The sequence below is a fragment of the Clupea harengus genome, chromosome 3 (assembly GCF_900700415.2).
Source record: "Clupea harengus chromosome 3, Ch_v2.0.2, whole genome shotgun sequence".
NCBI classification, from domain to species: domain Eukaryota; kingdom Metazoa; phylum Chordata; class Actinopteri; order Clupeiformes; family Clupeidae; genus Clupea; species Clupea harengus.
In genome coordinates, this window is record NC_045154.1 from 7762597 (window position 1) to 7788778 (window position 26182).

At 43.4% G+C, this 26182-nt stretch overlaps 1 protein-coding gene across 1 annotated transcript; it reads left to right on the forward strand.

Annotated features, from left to right (window-relative positions):
- The first annotated feature begins 404 nt into the window (after positions 1 to 404).
- On the forward strand, positions 405 to 19390 carry gnrhr4 (gonadotropin releasing hormone receptor 4). Its single transcript, XM_012833569.3, has 4 exons — positions 405 to 1120; positions 1711 to 2378; positions 16937 to 17138; positions 17372 to 19390. The coding sequence occupies exons 2-4, from the start codon at positions 1842 to 1844 to the stop codon at positions 17896 to 17898; spliced, it is 1266 nt and encodes a 421-aa protein (XP_012689023.1). The 5' UTR covers positions 405 to 1120; positions 1711 to 1841; the 3' UTR covers positions 17899 to 19390.
- Positions 19391 to 26182: the final 6792 nt, after the last annotated feature.

Consider the following 26182-nt stretch of genomic DNA (forward strand, 5'->3'; position numbering starts at 1 on the left):
AGAATTCGCTCCACCTGGTGGACCCCAATTTCGATCAGAGGCCAGTGTGTTTGAAAGAAACAGTGGGGGAGAGATACAATTTTCAGGACCAGCTTTTAAAAATGTCAAGATGATTTAAAATGTAACTGTGTTCTGTAGTGATCAGCTTAAACATTTTCCATATCAAATATGAAATAAACATCATGAGGATTATAAGCAAAAGGAATGCTTAAAATAGATATTCAATTGTTTTCAGATGAAGCCAAAACAGAGATGCTTATTTAGTTAAATAACTTATCTCTGTGAGCTTCCCCACCTCTAAGGTTCTGGGTAGGTGACATCAGAAAGGCACTCTGTTAAACCAAGTTAATGATCGTGTTGAAATCCACTCCACATTGCTCACTTCAGCCAAAAGCTCTGGTCATGACATTTTAAGGGTTTTTACACCATCAGTATAGCCTAAGATGACAGCATATAGTACAGCTATAGAGAGACACGTAAAGAGAAGGAGAGTGAGTGAGAGAGAAAGTGAGTGAGAGAGATAGAGGGGACGACGACAACGTCGTAGGGATTCTCCGGCATTCACGTCCGCTGAGGGTACAACGGTATGAATCAGAATGCCGCAGATGAAGGTTCGGTTATTTGCGCTCAAAGACTTGGATAACATCTTTCCTGCAACTGGACTTAAGAAACACATTCCATCATCTTCATCAATCCACATCTTCCGTAGTAGAATAAAGTGATCTTCGCTCTTAACTCGCATGCAACTACGTCTAAAGCTGCTGTTCTGCTATTTGGCTCAGTTGAACGCTTTAACACGGATCATCACCAAAATATGAAATTGTCCACGGACACAGGGTAATAATTTGCCGGCTTTTGATTTCCCTTTTAGGTGTTATATTGTAACACAAAGGAACAAATAAGAAGGGCTTGTCTTAATTTCCCACCTATGCCGCACAAGTTCAAAACAGGTGTCTTTAAGATTTTCCATACTCGAGTTTGCGAAACTATTTTACCTCGTATATGAGTATTTTGAACCTGTTGACATATATTGTCTAGCTGACTACTTTAACCTAATTCACGAGCAAAGGTAATGGACTTTTCTCCTTTCATCGGGATCATGAGGTGATTCACCTACCAGGTCAGTAACGCTGTGTTTTCCATTGAAATGTGATTTTACTTTGTGTTTTGTCTGTCTTCCCACCTGAATGAAAAACTTGTTTTCGCAAAATATGAAATGGCGTCACTGCAAATTTCTTTAGCCTATGGCTTTTCCTCAATTTAAGTATAAAATGTACTCTCTCATGAGTCTATGCGTAATGCTCGCACCTAATTAATGTTGTCTTTCTGCACAGGCTATTAATTTGACATTTACTTGCAATATGCAGCGTCGTACAATGTCATCGCCAGAAAATCTCTGCTATGACGTTCTGAGGATATATAGCCTTGTGTAGGGTGCTGATAAATGTTACAATTGTCGATGTCATGACAGTGTATCTGTGTCCAGATTTTCACAAGAGGCGTTTTAGGCCTGTGCCATAGCCTTTAAACGTGTGTTTTGCATGTACGTATGTTTATCTGCGTACGTATGTTTATCCTTTAAAAAAAACCTGAGTTAGTTTGAGCCCAATCAGATAACATGTCAAATCAGCTAGTTACCCGTGGTCTGAGTCTGGATTCTGAACTCAATTTGTCTGTGCTCATTCTCATTTTAATTTCCTCCCTTTCTAGGTGGTTTAACTGCTCGCAAATATCTCAACATCTGTCTCCAAAAATTGGCAAACATTTTAAACAGTCGAATAATCAAGTTCTTGCCCGAATGGAGAAAGCTCTTTCAACACTCCGTCACCTTAACGTCCGATATGAATGACAGTTCTTCAAACACCTCTACAGCCATGTTTCACCAGCTCCTGCAGAACACCAGCTGTGAATTCCCGCTGTGCAACAGCAGCGTAGCGGCGGACCCGTTTTTACAGCTGCCTACTTTTTCCACTGCAGCCAAAGTCAGAGTGATAATTACCTTTGCTCTGTGCGCTGTGTCAGCAGTTTGTAACCTCGCCGTACTGTGGGAGGCTAGTACCAACAATAAGCGCAGGTCCCATGTCCGAATCCTGATTATAAACCTAACTGTGGCGGACCTGCTGGTGACATTCATCGTGATGCCTGTCGACGCAGTGTGGAACATCACTGTACAGTGGCTGGCTGGTGACGCTGCCTGTAGATTCCTCATGTTCATGAAACTTGTCGCGATGTACTCCTGCGCCTTTGTTACTGTTGTCATCAGCCTCGACCGACAGTCTGCAATCCTGAACCCGCTGGCGATCAGTGAGGCCAAGAGGAAGAACAAAATCATGTTGATCATTGCCTGGACCATGAGTGTGATCCTGTCTGTCCCACAGGTAGGCCTGAGTAAAGATTCATGTTATCGTCACACCAGTATGGTCAGTGGATATTATGTCATAGTGAAAACACCGTTAGCCTATATCTTGCCTAGAATACACACTGAGTGAGTACTGAGTGACAGCGAGAACAAGCACACATTAGGTCAGCTAGCATACATTCAAAGTTTGGGGCAGTGAGGCACTAGATTTAACTACTCAAAAGGCAAAATCGTTTTTTTTCTGTTAAAGGACCCATCGTATGCCCATTTTACCACAAGTTGATATGGTTCCTTGGGGTCTTAATGAAATGTCTGTAACATATTTTGGTCAAAATACCACAAGGATCATTATTAATGGCATCCTTTTTACCCTGCCAAACACAGCCATTCTGTCAGCGAGCTGTTTTGAGCACTTATGCTAATGAGCCAGCTAACCCCTCCCCCCGCCCTCCTCCCCCCTCCTCTACGGTTTTGGGCTAATCATTCTAACCTTTTAGTTTTTAGCTACTCATTCTTACCAAGTTTAGTTTTGTAAAATATGGCGACTGGATACGAGATTGTTCAGACCCTGAACAAGAAGAGGCTCCCAAACAAGTTCGAGAATTTAGGGTACAACAGGACGTTTCTGAATGGTAAGTACACTTTGTCACTTCACTTGTTTTTACTTTGGCAAAGGTCATACGGTCTAGTCGGTGACGAGAACATCGCAATGCTAGATAATAGTGTGTGCATGTACGAGTATGTCACAAATACAGTGTGTTTATGTAAGTTACTGTATGTGAAAAGTGTTTATGTAAATGCAAGTAACGGGAACGCCATTATGCCTGCTACACGAGTAAAGCTCCAGCTGTAAAGTAAAATGTTATCTGACAACAGTAATGGACCAAGCAGGTTGTAGTGGCTAAAGTTCCCTTCTTGTTATCAGGAATTTATTTTCAACATATTCATTCACTTAACCACTCTAGACGGAAAGAACGAGTCTCTACGCGTGTTTAGTGCGTTTAACAACGGTAGAAAACAGTGTTTCGCTCCGTCCTTACTGAATACTGAACAATGAAATAAATGGCAATTCTTATACATTCCATCAATGTCGAGCAGACTACGTCGTAGCTCACTACCACGCGCACTCCAAAGCAACTCTTATGTCCCATGCATATCTGGTTATTCTAAGCATTGCATGTACACTAAACATATATTAAACTGAAATGCAAAACTATAAAATACAATTATGCAATCATTATAATGAGCAATCACTAAATATGAATCTAAACAAAATAATATCTTAATCTGAGTCTAAATTACAATGTGGAAAATGGCACTAACACAGATGTAGAACATAACGTAACGTGTTTACCTCCATTTATTAGCGTTCAAACATTGTTTTCTCATTATATCGTTGTATTTGTCAACTTGTGTCTGTAATTATAACACAACATTCAAATACACTTCACCTGCAATGTTGTCACTTTTTCAAACCCTTTATCTATACAGGCGTAATTGTGCCAAGTGTGAGCAAATGCCTACAGAGCCTGAGAATGGATGCTGCAGGGAGATGCCACAGGTAAAATTATTTGTGAATGACATGGTAATTATGCAGTCATCTTGTTTTATATTCCATGATACTTACACTTTCAATATTCAAGGTAACAAGAAGACTACTGCAGCTTCCAAACCAACCAACGTGCATCATCCGGGACTTTTAGCTGTGTGATGAATGTGTTCTTCACTACAGAATGCAATTCAACATCTATAGAGCAGACTATGCGGCCTTATTGTCTAAGGGGAATATAGCAGTAAGGTGTTTTGTTTTTATGCATATGAGTCATCAGTGATTTCTGCAATACAAATATAACTGGGGAAGAAAATACAATAAATTCATCTTCCCTCTGTCTTACTTTGCTTACTGCTCATCTTGCATGTGTCAACTGTTGACATGTTACATACCAAAACTGTTTCTATAGACTTGCTTCAAAGAATGCCACAGAGCTTTTTAAACATAGTAATTAAATGTACCGCGCTAGTACATGGGTAATAAATACAAAAAATACCAATTATAATAAAAACATTGATTACAAAATCACAATTTGTGCCATCAGTAGCCATACTGTTAACAAAGGAAGACTCAATAGATGTGTGTCACCATTTATTCTCTAAATACAAGTTACTTTGCTCAGACGTTACAGGTATTTGGTGTACAGAAGCTTTGGTTAGCAGGTCTTGGGGCTTTCTGGGACGGAGAATCTGGGTGGTCCTGCTCTTCTGCTCCAGATGGTGCTTTGGAGGATCTGTCTGACAGGCCACATGATGTAGCCTAGGACACTGTTCAGATGTTCTTCCTTAACCACAAGAGCAGCAATGTTATTCATGTTTTTTCCTGAATGTAATAAAAGGAAAATACTCCATACTGTAAATAAAATGTCATCTCACTGACCATTATCCTTGCCACTGCAATGCATGAAACATGAACTAAAAGCCAATACATCTCTAGCATTTGAAGAAATGTTGTATTCCATTACACCTAATATCAGTTTCACAACACAGAAAAGTAGGTACAATAACATTGGCATACTACCAACCCGGCATTTTTCTCATAAATCATTATGAAATAATCATACAGTGAACAGTATTTTTAACTTGTGCTGTACTATACACAAAACCCTCAAATGCCCCACTTTGACAAACTGTATTGGTAACTGCAGGTGAGTCTAAGCTGCTTATCAAGTCGTTTATGAATGATGCCTTTTTGGTGCGAGAATTCTCTAACCTTAACAACGGGAATCATACATTTTAGCGATACATTATTATCCGTTGGTTATCAACTAGTATTATTAGCTATGATACTGCCTTGAGCAATCTAATAGCTATCTAATAGCTAGCGAGCTGTTTACGGCCACAACCCACACGAAGTTCTAAATGCCCGTGATATGTTGTGCTGTTGGACGTGACAACAGACGCCAAAGAAACCTAGATGTACAATTGATACAATCGTGAATAATTGCTGTGTCTTCTCTCTGCAGCTAAACTCTCCTGAGCAAGCTAGAGTGCTAATAGCTAGCGAGCTGTATAGCTCTTTTCTATGGGCTTTAGCTACAACTCGTTAGCCCATATTGACACTCTTGCTTGCTCAGGAGATAAGACACAGCACTTATCCACGATTGTATCAATTAACCACCACTAAAATAACACGGTTCATAAATCGCTGTTTGAATTAGTCCCCCTACAACATGCTAACGTCGTTAACCACCACACTGAATGGGCAAGTAACAGAATTATTTTTAAAAATACTTACATTTCCCTCGCCTGAAGTTCATTCAGGGACATTGCCTTCAAATATGAATTCAATCCATTTCGCTTGTGTCTTCTGAGGCTGGAACGTGATGTAGAGATCTGGCCAGCCCACCACAGCGCATCTTGAGTACTTAGTTTGCTTCATGCTGCTAGCTAGCTAGCTATTCAAAGAATATCCGAGCTTTGCAATAATGGCTTGCGCTCTGGCAAATATGTAATGAGTGTGGGGGGTGGGCCAAGGCCATGTAGGGAACCTCCCAATGTCTTGTGACAGGCCAATAAAACGTGAATCTCATTCGCAGACTCAATCATGACGTTTCTGACCATAACAAAGATCCAGGAACCATAACAAAGATCGCCAATGGTTTTTTCCCAGCGTTTTTGGGTTGGTAGACACGCCAGATACCCAAATGAACGTGTAGAAGCACTAAAAAAGTGGAATTTTCATAATATGGCCCCTTTAATCAACGATATGGCATTGAGATGCTAAAGAAATGGATGTGATGCTTTGCAAAAATTGCTAGTTTGTTAACCTTCTTGCTCTCAACTAATCTCTTAATTTCATAGCAGACAGGTCTGTTGTTACAGGTGTGTGCTCAAGGGCATTTTAAATTGCCTGAGGAAATAATTGAGCAGGAATATGAAAGGTTTGCAAAGACCACGCCAAAGCGCTCACATCTTAATGTCACAGACTCTATTAGCAGCTGATAAATCCGGTGATTCATTCTGTGCTCATCCATCCTTGAATCGGAATCAGAGTTCTCTTTCCGCTGATTTTCATCTCTGCAAATAAGATGTTCTGAATTAAGAACCAACTTGATGAAAACTGACACCCCCTCCAAAAAAAAAAGGCCTACAATATGTGTCATGGATGGCAGATCTTTTCACTTTTGAGCAGGTGCCACCAGTTCAGATTTATTAATTAAGGTTGACAGGTGATCTGTCCTGTAAACATGTTCTCATCAAGTTAGGATATTTGTTTACTGAAGCCCTCCTGTAATTAACCTTTGGATGCCATTGATACACAGAAAGTGTCTGATCATAATGTTTTTAATTAAGGGTACAACAGAAAGCATTGCACTAGAAAGAAAAAAATGAAATGGTTTTTAAACAACACTATTACATGGGAGACTTAACACCCTGAAACAACCCAAACTTATTACAAACTCTATTTTCAAGCACAATTACTGTGTCTGGGATTTGTGCACTCTACCACAACATGTAGGCTAAATCAAACTAAATAGATTGTGAATGTTAGTCATTTTTTCTGCTCTACATTGTAGAATAGAATGTATCTTTATTGTCCATCAGGGTGGAAAATTGTCTTCGGTTCACCAGATACTGGAACAACATAAGAAACAGGCACTTAGTAAAACAAGAACATAGACAAGATCACACAGTTCTTGTCAATGTGGCTTGTATCTCAACAGTCACTTTGTAGAGTGAAGAATATGGATGGCACTTGTGATAAAGGACTTCTTAAATACATTTTAGTTGCCAGAGGAACTCTATAGTGCCTCCCAGTGTTCAAAAGCTCAGACAGGCTGAAGAGAGGAGCTATCTACCAGGATACTTCTTGCATTCTTCCTCGTCCTTTCTGTAAAAAGTTGAGTCAAAGACTTTTGGGGTTTACCCATGGAGGTATCGCATAGACCTGGAGAGAGTGCGGAAGTACCACTCAAAGTATTTTTCAATGGCCAACACTATGCTAGATGCTTCAGCCCAGGAAGTGCGAAATTGACCACCAACATCTTAAAAAAAATGTCATCCCATTTACTCAAAAAGCCAATTAGGCACCACATACCAGATGGCAACAGGTACTAAATAGTAGTGTGTCATCTGTGCGAATTGGTGGATGTTCATGGCTTGAAAAGTGCCCGTGATATATAATACCTCCATGTGACAGTCAAGAAATAATTCGATAACGCGCATAGGTGGCTTGAAGCGGTGAAAGTTTATATCGGTTGTTTTCTGGTAAGGTAACATTGTTGCTTGCACTAAAAGCTGTTAGGAAGGTTTTTAACAACGCTGCATCAGAATCACTGTCTCATCTGTCACCACACACACACAGAATAACACACACTCTCACACACACACAGAACTTCACCCACTATGCACTTCTATAAATGTGTTATTTTTCAATTTGTTGTGGCTGTGTGTGTGTGTGTTAGAGGATGGATACCCGACCCGAGCCCGTCGGAACCCGTCGGGACCCGACGGGTCAGGCCGGGTTCGGACAAATATTTAGAAATTATAATAGGGCTCGGACACATCACCGCGATAATGCATTGAACATTCCATATTTGAAAATATCTTAATAAATAGTGAGGGCAACGTGTCTGTTTCACATTATGCAGAAGTTCGTTTTTGAGAATAAAATAAATCACATTTAGGATAACAGCCTTCTTCCCGTGGCGGGAATTTGCTTAGGTCCTAGCTGTGACAAAGCAACTACAGGTGGCAAAATGGCATCACGTTAAAGAGAAACTGTCATCTGGAGAGTTTTAAACGATGGGGCTGCTAAACGAAGGGAAATCTACTGTATGGAGATATTTCTGCTTAGTAGCCTAGTCGATGCAAATTGTAATTAGGCTGTTGGATATGTCCAATGTAAGAAGTGTGAAGTTTTAATGAAATATGATTGATGCAATCCTCTGTCTCCACAACAACATGGATTAAACCTCGATGGTTGGACTATGTAGATCGTTTTTCAAGAAAAAAAAAGATCTTCAATGGTAAGACTTGTGCCTCCTTTGGTTTAGCATATAACGTGAGTTTTATTAAGGCGTGTGTAATGTGTGGGCTATTTCATTCCGTTTGTTAACCTTTCCTGCTGTCTGTCTCTGACCGTAGTTGGAGATTGCAGGGGAGACTAGTTTTTTACTTCGCGGTTAATTCCTGCTCTTAAAGGAGCCGCACCATTTTACAACACGTTCTTGCAATGTGAATCCTTTAATTTAAATATGCTTATTGGCCTTCTTATGCACGCTTGTACGTTTAACAGCGCTTGTTTGTGTGAGCGAGCATTTATCTGTTGATGCCCGAGTTTAATAAAGCCAGGCTATTCATAAAAAACGTATGTAAATGTGGCACTAGTATGAACAGTGGAGAAATTGATTCCGTCGGGCTTGGTTCGGGTTCGGAAAAAAATATTTGAATGGCTGTCGGACTCGGGCCGGGCTCGGTTACTACTCTGTCGGACGCGGGTCGGGCTCGGACAGAAAAAGTCGTCCCGATCCATGCTCTATTGTGTGTGTGTGTGTGTGTGTGTGTGTGTGTGTGTGTGTGTGTGTGTGTGTGTGTGTGTGTGTGTGTGTGTGCGTGTTTGCATACGTGTCTATGCCAAGACAGAGGGCCTTAATGAAGGCAGACAACCATGGTCTCTGCTTAGAGTGCCAGTGACATGCCAGACAGCCCAACTCTAGTTGCAAGACCAGAGGCACCCAAGGACCGTCTCTGATCTGTCTGCAACACCTCATGACACAAAGGCATCTCTTTTCCGCGTCTTCCTATTGAGCGGACACAAAAGTGCACGTCCCCATTGTCATTAGCAAGATCATCCAGCTCACACTTTTCAGAATTCGCTCCACCTGGTGGACCCCAATTTCGATCAGAGGCCAGTGTGTTTGAAAGAAACAGAACAGAACAGAAGATGAGAACATGTGTGTGTGTGTGTGTGTGTGTGTGTGTGTGTGTGTGTGTGTGTGTGTGCTGTTGGGTTTCGGTGTGTTTAATACTCAAGCTGATTCTCTTAATGTCACTCTCATGGTCACTGCCACATAGAGTGGATGTGTGTGGTGTATGAGTGTGTGTGTGTTTATGCATACACCTGTGAATGTCTCTGTTTGCCAACCCATCCCCTGGATGTCCGTCTGTGTGCACTTGAGGGTGTGTCCTGTCAGGCTCATTTTAGGCTCATTTTAGTCTCCTATGGTGCAAACCTACACTGAATTACAACAGAGATCATTCCCAAACCTACACTGAATTACATACACCTGTGACTACTAATAACTATAAGTAATTAAAGTGTAAGACGTTTACAGCGCTTTATCCTTTCTCTTTATCCTTTATCCTCTTTATCCTTTATCCTGATGGCAAGTTGTTTAAATTAAGCCAACTGAAAGAAAACAACTTACTTACAACTTAAAAGCACGCCCTTAGGCTACATTCAGGCAATTTGCAGTTAGTGCAATTAACAGCATGGCATTTGGGAATTTCTACTCCAAAAACTCTTGGAATCAACACAGTCTCACAGAGAACTGCTGAAGTGTTACTACTTCTATGTATAGCCCACATGAAGCACGGGTTGTAATATTAACAGGTGGTAATGCAGGATGTTATTAAACATCCACCTAGAGATATTCTAAAATATTTTTTTTCTTTCGCAGTGATGAAACATTTCACCTGTCTGTAGGCCTATATTACATAACATGACACCATTTCATTTTATATTTTTAGGGCTGACAAGCAATTAAAACATTTAATATTATCAATTACATGCTTTGTGATTAATTGATCTAAATTACTCACATATGCCAATTTACTGTGAGAAGCCTTTAAATATCCATCCACATTAATGGCAAATAACAGATACTTCAATGAACTTTATTAAATGAAGAATACATTTTCATTATTCGTGATTAACCCATCCAAAAGTTAGTCTGAAACCAGCAAGCTAACTAAGGTAACGTCAGACTACACCAACAACTAAAGCACTGATCAAATCTTCTTAAATTAACCAGTTTTGATGGATACTGGACATTGAAATTATGTGCTTCTGAGGATTTGTATTTAGTTTTGTGTGTATGTTACTTTTTACATGTATTTGTTTGGCAGATGCTTTAATACAAATGCAATTTACAAGTAAGACAGAATACAAACCAAGCGAGAGCATGTTAGGAATAGCCATTGAGAATAAGTGTGACCACCCTGTCTATTGAAAGTGCAGAGAGCAGAGAGCATCAATAGCCGTGTTTCCATTATCGGGCCAATCCTGGACAAGCTAGTGCATGCCAAGACCAGTTACATCCCCATTGTCACTTCCAGGGCTTGATCATGCCCTCTGGGCTTGGGACACTGGAACACTGGTGGATCAAATCTCAATATATTGCATATATATCCGTACCCTACATACATAATATGTAGGGTACGGTCTTTTATTAACATCAAATTACTGCAGGATTGTTGAAGCTAATTTATTGCAATGAACTTCTTTGGTTTCCATTATATTCCTTTTCTTAACTTATTCTGTTGTAGGTCGTAGGTGCCTGGCATCTAGACTTTATCTCAACTTGAACTTACCACTCGCTTGTGAAATGGGTGACGTTAACCGCAATGCGGCATGTTATGCGCAGGTTTTAGGGCAACAGTACTTTCTAGGTAACAGTGTGCTCTCATTACTTTACATTTATTGATTTGTCAGATGCTTTTATAAATAACATACACGTGAGGTAAAACACAATCCACTCAAATTCACTAAGAAATCCAGCCTATACTGATTACATCTAGTTGTACATTTAGCTTTATCCAGCCTTAAAGTTACAGTCCTTGATTCTGTTGAAAGGCCTATGCACGAACACTGGCCTTTTTGAGCATGGAAGGATAGTTAGAGGAATGTGAGGAGAATTTCACTGAATTCAACAGAAAGTGTAAGAGATTATAATCAAGGGCTGGGCCTTTAAAATGTCACTCGTATTAACATTTTCTGGGAAGTGTGTAATGATGGTGACCTGAACAATGCAGTCGTATCTGTGACATCTTTAATTACTGGGAGCAGATCTGCTCGTAGTCATTTATTTTTTCTATGATGGAATGACCCATCAGTGAACTCCTATGAGCTAATCTAACCTGGAGGGTGTGTAAACAACTGTGACTTCCATAAGCCTCATGCACTCTCTTGTCAGAATCACAATTGTCTCAGTAATATCACCCTCGTTCTCATGCTGCTGTCTGCTCTAATCAGCAAAGCCTGGGTGGTGCTTTGCCATGCTAAGAAAAATTGGCCTTGTTCACTTATCTACACAGCTGACAGTGCTCACTCTATGAAGTTGGAGAGCAGATTCTTGTACTTTTGGTGACGATAGTGGTTCAAGATGTAGAGGAGTCGTTTAGAAATCGTAATGTTGCTAGTTCGGAGTGTCCAAGTGTCCTTGAGCAACACACTGAACGTCTCGGTTACGTACGTAACCTCGGTTCCTTGAGCAGGAACCAGACATAACAGTATGGTACATGACGTCAGTCATGGGTACAAATCGAAGCATTTATCTATTCACGCCTGAAAGGCCGCGAGATCTGTCAATGCGCGCTCCTGAGCCCGCCCCTCAGGAGTCCATATCTTAGATTACGCATCAGATCTCTTCCTTAGAAAGAAACTGAGCAAGACAATCAATCCAAGGTAACACTGTACACGCCAACTTTGTTATGTCTGGTTCCTGCTCAAGGAACCGAGGTTACGTACGTAACCGAGACGTTCCTTGTCGCAGTTCACTGCGACATAACAGTATGGGACCCTATACATTCCCGCGTGATAATACAGTGGCAACCAATCACACACACCAGCTTATTGAAGCCTTTGCCCTCATAGAGGTTCATACGGCCGCTGGCGGTAAACATATTAACAGGGCAACCTTTATCATAGGCGGCGAGGATCGTGATCCTGCGCCTGTAGGAAACCACCCTGAAATGTTTCATGTGCAACATAACATGTAGACACCAATGAACACACTTATCATATACATCGTTCTCAGGCCAGGGGATTCAGAGATCGCTTGCCCGCAGAACGCTATGAAGAAAACTAGGTTCAGCCACATCTAACATATAGAATCTAATGAAAGTGTGGCGAGAACTCCAGCTTGCAGCTTTGCAAATATCTTCCACTGAGACGCCCTTTAGTAAGGCCCAGGAAGACGAGACCCCCCGCGTAGAGTGCGCATGCAACTTCTCCGGGGGATCTAAAGACAAGCTCTTATAAGACAACACGATAGCCTCTACTATCCAACCGGAGAGGCTCGGTTTTGAAAGAGGTCTGCCTTTTGCACGTGCACCAAAGCACACAAATACTGTATCTGATCTGACTGTCTGAAAGCTCTAGTGCGGTCTGCGTAACAGCGGAGAGCGCGCACTGGACAGAGCTTATTCAAACGTTCCTCCTCTGCTGACGCAAAAGGAGGAGGCGAGAAAACTGCTAATTCAATCACCTGATTGCGGAATGGGGTTACCACCACTTTAGGTGTGTAAGCAGCATTAGGTCGCATAAACACTCTGTCACCAACGATCGAGAACTGAAGGCACGATGGGCTGACTGACAGGGCTTGCAAGTCACCAACGCGCTTTGCTGACGTTAACGCCAGCAGCAGCGCAGTCTTTAAAGAGACAAACTTTATGTCTACTGTCTCCAGGGGCTCGAACGGAGGCCCTGTGAGAGCACGTAACACCACTAGCAGAGGGTATGAGGTGTCTCTCTGGCACCCTGAGCCGTCTCACCCCCGCCATAAAGCGTGACGCTAGCGGGTGACTGCCAGGAAAACTGCCATTAATGCCTGCGTGGCAGGCTGAAATGGCAGCCATGTACACTTTGAGAGTGGAAGCCGCCTTCCCCTCATCAAACAACTGCTGTAGGAATTCTAAATAACGCCCAGCGCACAGTTAATGGGGTCGTGCTGACGCGCAGCACACCACCGCTCAAAACTGCGCCACTTCAGCGTATACAGAGCCCGTGTTGATACAGCTCGGGCACTCTGTATTGTAGCCACCACCGCATCTGACAAGCCTGACGCTATGAGCCTGCACCTCTCAGGTGCCAGGCTCTGAGACGCCACCACTCCGGATGGGGATGCCACACTGTCCTGTGCGCCTGCGTTAGGAGGTCTCTCCGCAGAGGCAGCTCCCAAGGCTGCTGCACTGACATATTGACTAGATCTGCCACCCACGGCTGATTTGGCCAGTGGGGGGCTATCAATATCAATTCCCTGCCGTCGTCCGCAATCCTGCACAGCACCTGCTGGAGGAGCGGGATCGGGGGAAAAGCATATAGGGGTAGAGCTGGCCACTGGTGGCCCAGCGCGTCTATGCCTAGTGGGGGATCGTCGCCCCCTAGCGAGAACCAGAGCGGGCAGCAGGTGTTCTGCCTGTTCGCGAACAGGTCCACCTGCGCCTTGAAAAAACGCACCCAGATCTAGTTTATCACTTGTGGGTGAAGGCACCAGTCTGCTGCTCGAGGATCGCCCCTCGATAACAGGTCCGCACCGTAGTTGAGGTGACCTGGTATATGAACTGCCCTGAGGGACAGGACGTGCCTCGCTGCCCACAGGAGCAGGCGAGTCGCCCAATGGTGTAGTGACTAGGAGCGCACTCCGCCCTGGCGATTTATATACGCCAAGGTCGCAGTGTTGTCCGTCCTCACTAGTACATGCTGACCACTCAGTCTGGGCAGAAAGTGTTGTAGAGCTAGGACTACTGTTCGCAGCTCTAACACATTTATATGAGACGCGGCCTCTGTCACAGACCAGAGACCGTTCACGCCTCTCCCTCCGCAGACTGCCCCCCAGCCTTTGGTGGAGGCGTCTGTGGTCACCACCACGCGACGCGACACTATGCCCATAGTGCCCGACGCGGCGAGAAACCAGGGGGTTCTCCAGATCGCCAGGGCTTTCCTGCATCTGGAGGACACCACTACTCTGCGATGCCTGTCTGTGACTGCGTTGAGCTTCATAGACAGGTACCATATTTGGAATGGCCGCATACGCAACATACGCAACATCCCCAACGGGAGCGCTATGGCGGCTGACGCCATCATTCCTAACAGGCGTTGGCAGCACAGCGACGAGACTGACTGTCCCCGTCGGAACTGGCGCACGCATGTTTTGATGGAATTTATTCGTTCTTGAGACAGCCTGACCTCCATGGAGGTGGAGTCTAGAATCATGCCTAGAAAATGCGTAATCTGCTTTGGGCACAGAACGCTTTTTTCCCTGTTTATCACAAAGCCCAGTAGATACAGGTGCGCCACCACTAGATGGCCGTCCTGCACCGCTGCAGCCTCTGAATGAGAAGCAACTAACCAGTCGTCCAAATAGTTGTATACGCGTAAGCCGCGTAGACGTAATGGGGCGATGGCTGCCTCTACGCACTTTGTGAATACCCTCGACGCTAGGGATAGGCCGAATGGGAGTGCGTTAAATTGGTACGCTATTCCTCCGAACGCAAACCTCAGATATCTCCGATGTCTGTGGTGGATCGGAACGTGGAAATAAGCGTCTTTTAAGTCTATCGTGATAAACCAATCGTTTGGCCTTATAAACTGCACAAGCCTGCGTGGGGTCAACATTCTGAACCGTAGCGGCATGAGTGCTTTGTTTAACACACGTAGATCTAATATTGGCCGATAATTCCCGTCCTTTTTGGGGACGAGGAAGTAACGGCTGTAGAAGATTGTATCACTCCGCTGAATGGCGGAGGGGGACGGGCGAATTGCAGCTCGTAACCCCGTGTGATCGTTTTTAGCACCCATGGTGACACTGCGCATGCGCGCCAACTTGCCACACAACCAGCCAGGTTGTGCTTTGAGTTGAATTTGTCGGGAACTAACCCGCTCATGGTCAATGAGTCTAAGCCTAGATCTACACCCACTCCGCCTAGGGAGGAGGACGAGATCTGGGGTTGCCCCCTCATGTTTTTGAAAAAATGTGGGGGTGCGATTGCACTGTGTGCATCGCGGGGTGAGTCGCACAAGCATGCATGGGCACTGCGCCATCTGGGACAGGAGTTAGGACATATGATTGTGGTGCTTGTGAGAACCTGCTTACCGTGCTGGACATGATTTCCACATGTGAGCGACGGGGCTGATTTCTGTGGAGAAGGTGTGGGCTCCACCGCTCCCCCCTGTGTGACGAGTGGCTGACTGTCACGATCAGAAAAGCCTGAGGTCTCCCTCTGCCTCGCCCGCGGCGAGCGGAGTGCTGCAGGCTGCCTGCACAACCCATACGGCTGCGCTGCTACAGCGCTACCAGGCAAAGCTCCTGACTGAGCTTGCCTTGTCGCTAGGGGAAAGATCACCCGTCTGTGGCAGAACTCCGTCGCGCGGCGGATCTGTCACTCAGACTGACTCGGTGCACCGCGGCACCCATCACCCTCCCCAGTGCCTGTGATGTGCACCGAGTCAGTCTGAGTGACAGATCCGCCGCGCGACGGAGTTCTGTAGCAGCGCAGCCGTATTGGTTGTGCAGGCAGCCTGCCCTGGAGCCAAATAGGACTTCTCTGCCAGCTGAGCCTGGTGCCTGGGCACCCGCGTAGGCAGGAGAGGCTTCTGGCCGAGGCGCAACGTGGGGGAGGCGGGCGAGAGGTAACCCGCTACTGCATCCTCCACCTGAGGGAAGGAGAGGTAGCCCCTCTCCTTAGCCCTGTGGAGCTGCATGTAGGGCGCGAACCCCGGCACCGGGGCCCGGCCCGAGTAGGGTATCGCCCATGTCGCCTGCAGTTCCTCGTGCACCTCCTCGAAGAAGGGGATGCAGCTGGGAACTGGCGCGGCTTTTTTCAATCTGAAAGTAGAGAAGAATGTTAAAACACAAGCACACTATCTGCAACGAACACGTTGTTAGCAAGCTAGCAGGCTAGTCAGAGACTTAGCCAGCCAGGATAGCAGCCACTACTTTCAAAATTAAGTTGAGCCAACGAATTTTGTAGCGCCCTGAGCTAGTGAGGGTTAAGGAACCCAGATAACTCACCAACCCGTAGAGAGCGAAAAGCACACAAAACTCTTTTGACTGTGGTAGAGCGTTTGAGATATGCTCGGAGATGTTCACTCCGTCTTGCGAAGTTTCAAAAGAGGAAGAGATCTGATGCGTAATCTAAGATATGGACATCTGAGGGGCGGGCTCAGGAGCGAGATTTCGCGGCCTTTCAGGCGTGAATAGATAAATGCTTCGATTTGTACCCATGACTGACGTCATGTACCATACTGTTATGTCGCAGTGAACTGCGACAAGGAACCCCCAACCACTCCAAATGTGCAGGTTGGCGTAGGTTGAATGGGTAGATGTTGCATTAATCTGTAAAGTGCTTTCAGTGCTCTATGAGTAGAAAAGCACTATATGAATGCAGTCCGATTGGCATTTATATGCACATGCACGACTGTAGTTAACAATTGCCCCTTTGTCACTAAAAGCTCTTTGTAGCGCTTTGACACAGGTAAGTATACCTCTTTCACTCGTGGAAAGTGAGTCATGACTTTGAAATGGTGTCTCAGAAATCACTTGTGGTAAGAAATTAATGGGTCCCTGTATTCCCCAACAGATGTTCATCTTTCACAACGTCACCATCTCCCTCCCATCAAACTTCACGCAGTGCACAACCCATGGCAGCTTCCTCCGGCACTGGGAGGAAACCCTCTACAACATGTTCACCTTTGTGTGTCTCTTCCTCCTTCCTCTGGTCATCATGATCGTCTGCTACACCCGCATCCTGCGGGAGATATGGCGAATAGCAAAGGGAAACAGTAGGTTAAAGCTGCATGTGTAGATCAAATCTCCATGTAACAGTTACATTCATGGGATGACTTAAGCAGAGGGTGGAGTATCTATTATCAGGGAGGTGATTACAGTGTTTAAATATGATAGCCTAGTCAAAATGATGATTTGGATCACTTTCACTGTGTTTTACATTTTGTCTTTAACACTCAGTATGACTGCCTTGAATTTACTCCATAAAAACATTCTGTCTCTTTTCTAGTGTCCTCCAACGAGGTTCATCTCAGGCGCTCCAACAGCTACATCCCAAAGGCACGTATGAGGGCGTTAAAAATGAGCGTCGCCATCGTGAGCTCCTTCATCGTATGCTGGACCCCGTACTACCTGCTGGGCCTGTGGTATTGGTTTTTCCCCGATGACATGGGGGAAACGGTGTCACACTCCTTGACGCACATTCTCTTCATATTTGGACTCTTCAACGCCTGTCTGGACCCCATCACGTACGGTTTGTTTACCATCCACTTCCGCAAGGGACTGAAGCGTTACTGCGGTGGAGCCGCGGTGCTAAACGAGTCAGAAAACAACTCGACAATGACCGGCTCGTTCAAGTGCTCGCCATCCCCTTTCCGCATGAAGAAGCTCGCTCAGAGTAGTCCAGCTGGCCGCCGACCCCAGAAAATCGAGGGTCAGCAGTGCAAGAAGCAGGAACCACATAACAATTATCTCACTGTTTACCAAAACACAGAGCCGGGAGACCCAAACCAGTCAAGCCCAGACAGTGGATACTGATTCCTTTTGAATGCAACCTTGGCCTACTACTTTTGAGGTGAGACAAAGTCTGAGAGAATATTTGCATACAGCTCCTCACAGATTAGCTGCTGTCTGTCCCAGGCTGTGAATAATACAAGAAATTGTGATGGGATGGGAACACAGTTTTGTTTACTTGTCCATATTGGCAATGTTGTTCAGAATGGATCGTGCTGATTTTTCTTTAGAATGTAGGTGGTGGTGTCAGTATGCTTCAACAGATGGTCACATTGAAACTCTACTTCAACTTCAAGTTCTCATCCAATTTGAAAGAATAAAATATGGAGTTACTTCATATTAAAATTCTGCTTGCACGCTGTGAGGCAGTAGAGCCCCTGTTAGGCAGTTCATTTGCACATCTTACGCAAGTTATTGACAATGGTATTTTTGAGGACCAAAAAAAATCAATCTTACCTCTGAAGCCTCCGGTGGTTTGGAGAGCAGCTGCACTTCTGTGACCCCACTAGAAAAATATTCTGTCAACATAAAACATCACCAGCACTTACATTACTTCAGAGCAGAGTATGTTGTGGCTGCAAGCATGCAAGCGAGCTACAAACTTTAAATACATTAGTGATGCAAATGAATGCAAATGGATTATGGAGGGATTTCTTTATGGTTACTGGTAACTCCACATTTAATCATAGTCTTTCTGTCTTATCACTCTGTCTCCGGATTGCAGTTACAGACTTGAGGGCCACTTTTATTGACTCTGTGGTCACAGATCAACTGCCAGTTTGCCTACCTCATTTCAAATCCCTGTGGGGACGCATATAATAATGTTGCATATTTTCAATCATAATTATAGCATTAGCTAGCTCATTTCCAGGACACGGTTTATGATCGGAAATTAGTGGATTTCTTTTTTCTGGCATCTCAGGAAAAGTATGACACATTTTTTAGAGCAGTTAAGTATTTCTGGTGACTGCAAAACTGTAAAGTCTTAGATTACCATTATTGCTGTACCGTGAAGAGAAAGGTTCACATGTGTTTGTCGTTGTTGTGATATTTGTAAGTTCTCAAAAGTGGCAAACTCTTTTAGTGCAAAAATCTTTGTTCTGTGTGAAATTGTTGGTGAGAATTATCTATTTGTGAGCTGTTCCTCATTGTGTAAACGCACAGTAGCCACACATCTGTGCAATGTCCTGTCTGCAGAAAATGTGATAAACCTGCAGGTTTCCTGTGGGGATAGAAAGAGTAAGCGTCCAATACTGTCCTCAATTCCCTACTCCAAAATCCCTCTGCTGTCTTTTCTGGTCTGTTCTCCAATTTCTTTCTCTCTCCCCTCTCTTTCTGTCTCTCTCTTCCGTCTATTCTATTTAATAATGTCAGACATGCTTGAAGGAATACTGTACCTCAGATTAGGGCTGAACGATTTGGGAAAATAATCTAATTGCGATTTTTTTCTCCAAAAATTGCGATTGCGATTTAATATGCGATTTAAAAAAAAAAATCCCAACAAATCGTAATGTATGATTTAAATATGACCAACACAATATTAGATACATTTAGTGTAAAATATTATTTCCCACATTTTACATTTGTATTTAACTGCTCATTACAGAATCAAGAACAACAAATCGGTGGCTTTGCTACTGTGCATTTAAGTAATTTAAAGAAAGTCATTGTAAGAATAAACACAAGGCATGCACTTTTTAAACACTGTGTGCAAAATGTACCATCTTAAAAAAAAAAAAAAAAAAAATTATTATTATTTTTTTTTTTTTAGACCATGTTTTTAATCGCGAACGTTGCGGTTAGAAAATCGCGTTCTATCATATCGCGATTAAATCGCAAATGCAATTAATCGTTCAGCCCTACCTCAGATGTATTTTAAGTCTCCACACAAATACAATGAAAAAGAATATATTGGCATTTGATGTAGATGTTTCTATTTTTGTGTAACACATATTTGGTATATTTTGATCCATGATCATATGATGTCGTTGCGGATACTGCATGATACTGAACAGAATTTAATCTGTAAATTGTAGAGATATTTGATGTAATTGTTTACATATACATGTTTACTTGTATAGAAAGAGGTTAACAGAGATTAAGGGTATATACATATAGTATGTGCATGATATTCATTGTGTCTTATGCTATGAAATTACTGTCGTTAGCTGTATGAGTGCTCTCCCTCTCTCTCTCTCTCTCTCTCTCTCTCACTCTGTGCTTTTGAGTAATAAATGTTTTTTTCTTTGAGTTGTTCAATTGTATATTGACTATAATACCATGCTAAAGCACATCTTTACATTAAAGGGGACATAAACAGAAGAAAAGCTGGACATCCTGTGAGCACGTAAAGCACTATATGCACCATGTAGATTTGGTGTGGGGGAAAAAGGAGCTGAAATGTCAGATCAATCTGCCCAGTCAGGAGGTCTGTTTTGTGTGTAGAGTGGCACACCGTGGCTCCTGCAGCATATGCATTTTTAAAGCTACATGGTATCAACATTATCTTTAATGGTTTCCTTTAAAAAATGTATGCTCTTGTATGTACGCATATTTTTTTTAAAGGGACACATTCACATTTACCGTGCAGTAAGTGTTACCCAGATAATCATTATGACAGTCCTGTCAAAGTCTTCTTTTTTGTGTGGGTATGTGTATGGTTGGTGGTTGGCGGGTATATTTTGCCAACTAAGATATTTAATTTGGCCTCCCTCAGCTCTGTTAAGCTCTGTGTGACTTTTGCATTTTCTGTTTCAATTCAGTTCAGCAAGTCTGACTGAGCAAAAGACAATTGATGACAGATACAGATAAAAGCCAAACTGTCTGTCCATTGTGGCTGTCTTGTCTTCAGTTTGATTTTCATTTGTACAGATATATGGAGCCCTGGTGGTGGAACATGTGCCTGGACAATACTCTTTGCTCTGTGACGAGACCTAACTCCCCTACAGGGCAATTTCTGTTTTCCACCAAACGAAAGTTGTGTCAGGGTACCCCATCTGTCATACACCACCATGAGCATCAGCAGGCCTGACAGTGCCCCTAAGACCAAATCCCCGGTTGATAAAATGCACTTACTGTGCTTTAAAATTGAATTTAGGGAGAAGAAAAACTATAAGCGTCTGTCCCCCTTAGTAGTATTTGTGAGAAAAGGGGCATTGAAGTGTGAAGAGTGCAATTTCAAGTGTATGTTCTTGAGATATAAAATGTTCAGTGTCCGTGTACTCTCCCAAGGCTTTGTCACACGATGGTCTGCCAAGTTAGGTTGAAGAGATGTTAGAGTCACATCATCACCATGTTTGTACCACCTAAATTAAGCTGTGTAGGCGTAGGCATAGAGGCACTCTACACACATGGACATATGCAATTTTGAAAGGATACATTATGGTGTGTACTCTTTTTCACATTGTATCTCCACTCAAGCATCCAAAGGCACATATATAACAGACACTTTCTGAGTACTTTGTAAAGGATGGAAATGGCTGTGGACTCAAAACTCAGACCCATCATTTCTAAGCTTTCTAAAGAGGACAATTGACCACATTTAGAACGGTGGTGTGCATTCTGAGCTGACATGTTATGTAAGATTTGGCACAAACAACACAGGGATGATTGCCTGAGGGGTCATAACATAAGAATGTGGCATCATCGAACACACGGCTGAAGCCTTTCCAGCGGCTGCACTCATATTCAAACGGGTCAAAAAGGTTCTGAATTTAAATCTCAGGTAATACTATGCAATGTTCAGTGCACAAAAGGGCATTCAAGCACACTGGCTTGACCTAGCATAAGCAGATGATGGTTTTCTTTGACAATGACCGTGATCTCTCACAAATACTGAGGACAAATTACAAGTTCATTGTGAAGGACAAGACAGCTATACAGGACATTTTTGTTTAATTATGAATGCAATCAAAACTATTATGGTCCCAGTGTCAAAAGCATTTCTCTAAGTTACCTGAGCTTGTCCAAGTTAGCTTTGGGTCTTCAGAATGTATTTGGAACTGATTTTGTGTGGAAAGCACTGTGAGTAAAAGTGAACACAACACACACACACACACACCAAACACACAAAGGACCAATAATAGAAAACAGAATTGGATTAGCCACTATGTTGTTTTCCAGCACAGTCTTAATGTTAGGGGAATTCTGCACTTCTACAAATAAAAGGCAAAAGCCAGAAAAAGCCTTAGCTGAGTACTAAATTGTACACTAAAAGTGTGATTGAAAAGAGTGAATGGAGACACGCTGAGAGACATGGTATCAGAGAAGTCACACTGCTTTCATATGTAAAGTCACGCTTGGAACACTATTCAGCCGCTGTCACCTGCTTTTCCATGCTTTGTGAAATGAGTGTGAAATATGCAATCACTCAACAGTTAGTCAACGTCAGAATGAGGCTTAATGTCAGAATGGGTTCGATGTCTCTGCCATAAAGACCCACCAGGAAGATGTGAGCTCTTAGACTGGAGCTCACAGACTAACACTGATTACCTTGACAGATGGAGCTCTGCATAGGACCGAAACACATTCAAAATCAAAAGGGGGGAACCTGGATGAGGATGAAAAGAATCTGGCAGGAAAGAACCCTGGGAAATAACAACATATCCAAAGAAGAATGCAAAAAGGAAATCAAGGGACTTCAAAGAGGTGGTAACAACAATGGGACTTAGCAAAATAGAGACAGGTAATAGGGAAAAGCAATGGGCACCATGCTGACAAAGAGGAATAAGACAGAACCATAAAGAATGTCTTGGTGCCAAGGGATGTATACGGATCATAAAAATAAACTTTATTTGTATATAGTGGAAATTGGTATAGTGGAATGTCAGAATCAGAAATTGGTTTATTGTCAAGTAGGTATCCACATACAAATGGTCTTGGTTGTGTGGTGCAAAAACAAGATCAATGTTCAAGGGGGGAGAGGACAAAGACAATTTACCACAAAAGAAGCATCAATATATACTACACAAATCTGAATACAAAATTACATAAACAGAAATATACAAAATTTGTGAGGTTGTGTTGATAGCACACATCGGACAGCGGTTCATAGTGTGGAATAGGAGTCTGTGTCACTGGGCCTTACTAATGAAACCCACTGCTGTTTGGGAAGAAACTGTTCTTACGCCTGGGCCACACAGCTTACCTTCCCTGTGCGATACGGCAAACCTCACTGAGCTGCTGGCGTCTCACATGCACGTGTGTGTCCACACCGCCAGTATTGCTGCCACGACGCTGCTGCTGCCTCTCGATATGTATCTATTCACATGTGAAAAATAGGCTCCACGCTGAAACTCCAGATTATGCACCGCTGCAGTGAGCCTCGAGCTGACCCTCGACTCACGCAGGGTGCACTGGCCTCACTGAACACAGGGTGTGTGGCTGCTCTAACCTGTTAACATGGGGCACCAAAATGACCGGCAAGAGCTTCCGCATCCGCCACCCGCAGTTGAGGCAAGCAGTGTGGCATGTGCCTTATGGTGTGAGTTTTTGTTCTTGATGGGCCGCAGTTTCTTACCCGATTTATCGCCCATAATGTTTCCTGTTCGCTTCAGGGACTGTTGGCAGACTGCATCCAATCACCCTCTCAGCAGTATGAATGATACTCTGCAGTCTACGCTTATTCTTGGCAGTGGAGGCAGCATACCAGCTGCTGATGGAGGACTCAGTGATAGCAGGGTAGAAGTGCACCATCATGGCCTTTGGCAGGCCAAACTCCTTCAGCTGCCCCAGGAAGTGCATTCCCTGTGGGGCCTTCTTGAAAGGGAGCTGATGTTCGGCTCCCACTTCATGTCCTAGGACATTATGGTGCGCGGGAAGTGGAAGGGCGCCCCAGTTAGCAGGGAGATGAGAGCAGGGTGAGTATTTTAAGGCATTTTTTTAATGGCTGAATAGGCAAATTAAGTTCAAAACAGAGTCAATGGAAATTCACATGAGAAATACTATATTTAACTGATTTTCAGCTATAGGCAAAACTGTCGATTCGTGGTTGATAATTACAGTAATGGGGCCTCTAGCAATAGCCTTGCGAAACCTCTGGCAGAATGCCCGACGGGGGAATAAATGCAGAACAGAAACTTCATAAGGCAAAGACTAAGAATTAAAATCACTGCGTTTATCCCAAGGGGGACCCACGTCATCTCAGAGAATCCTGCTCCAGGCCTCTAGCAATGCAGATTGAGCCCTGTGTACTGCAGATTGAGCCCTGTGTACTGCAGATTGAGCCTGTGCAATGCAGATTGAGCCCTGTGTACTGCAGATTGAGCCTGTGCAATGCCAAATCAATAGGTTCTTTTTAAATGTCAGGCCAAAGCTCAATAAACCGTGCCGAACTACCAGCAGTGCAGATTCACACATGACATATTTTTTTACGATTTTCATTTGAGACAGTGATGGTCTAGTGACCTAGGCAACGCTATAGTGGAAGTGGAGTGGAGTGGAGTAAAGTGGAGTTCTGGTAATGGTCTTTCAGTTGGTGATGACGCTGGTGGTATCCTGCAATAAAAGTGAGATGGCAATCCGACCAATCAAATCCATGAGGACCTGCCACGCAATTCTGAACACAGCAGTGGCATCACAGAGAGGGAGATAATAGGAAAGCCTCAGGGTGAGTCTGATTAAGTTGAAGCTCCCTGTGCTAGTGCTCTGACTACTGCTACTCACCCTGACACTAACAAGCAAAACCAACACCAACATCCCCTTCCTATGCACAGAGTTGAAGAGGTTCAGTCTTTTTTTTTTTAGGTTTCGGATCCCCTTTGATATCTGACTTGCTGTTTGAGCTCTGCTGATGGGAAGTCTTTTGATATGTATGGTGTTTTTTTTTTGTGAGGTTACTCAGGGGAAAGGGGAACTGACAGGGAGAGCCTGTAAAGTGCCAAATGAACAGCAGTGACCTAGTATGGAGAAGACGGCGACTGTCACAGTACATGTCTCTCGTGGCTCATTCATTTATCAGAGGCACTTGTCCTGGCCATTAGACAAACATTTATAAATCGATGTTGTGCTTAAATGAGAGAGAATCCATGGTGCTGCTGCAGTAGTATGAAATACTTTTCAAAGTAAATACTGAGGCTGGAGTGCTTATGTTTTTTTTGTTTTGTTTATCTGTTTGTTTTTGCCTTCTCTCTGTTTCTTTTTGCTTTTCACGTTTTTGGTAGGACAGTGGTAATCACCATTACATGTTACTGTGCAAAATGCCATACATTTTTATACAACAATTACAGTCCATGTGTCAATTTATGGTAAATGAACAATATATCTGGATAACTAATGCCATCGTAATATTCCACCACTGAAACAGAATATTTCTGGCATTCCTGTCATTTCAGTGTGAATATGAAACTTCCTGAATGGGATCATGCCACTTTTTGATTTAGACTAACTAGTCTCTCTCATCTGTAGATGGGGGATGGCCAAGGGAAATTAGATGAATTGAACAGCGCTCTGAAAGCAGAAGCGGAAGGATAGAGATGGGAATAAGCAACGAACCAGCATACTTCCTTCCAATTTTCTAAGTGGTGTGCAGACCCATCTTACCGCTGCTGCCATGGGGAATGTGCTTAGACACTTACCCGCATCCTTACACCTCTCCTACTGCTTCTTCTCTTTCGCCATCAGGAGATAAGCTGAAGTGGTGGCAGAGCAGCTGTCTGAGGGTTCCCTGCAAGGATATTTCAGGACATCTCAGGACACTAGCCATGTCCCTACTTCCTGTTTTATGTACAAGACTTCCATAATTCCATAGTTAGCAGAACTAATAAATCTAGGACGAGGCACAGAGGTTCATCTATTATCCCTGACACATGAACAATCCTATGACAGCTTAATGAGCCACTGAGAACTATAATGACTAAAAGTCAAAGACTATACATGGGGAAACACAATGGCAAGTCGTTAATGGCTAAGTTGTAGATGATTATGTCTTTCAGGAGGACGGTAAAAAGACAGTGATGATTCACTGTCTGTCAGTGTAATGGGGTCCACTGGAGATGGCCGCCCACTGCTCTCTGCAGGCTTCATGTACTTCAATGATTTATGTTCATGACAAATGTGTCACACATTGTGATAGAAGTTCGCACTCCTGCAGGTTCCCAAAGACACATCTTTAATTGAATCGCATTGATCGGAGAAAGATCGATGTCTCCCTCAACAGTGGCAGATTCTAGCCTGTATGGTGTCCTGGGTGAAACCCCCCCTCATGAAATAATATGTCTGTGAAACTATATACTCACATAATGAATTGTGGTTTATTTGGTAGTATTTTGTAGTGTGACTGATTTTACTAATTGCATTCGTCGTGAACAAA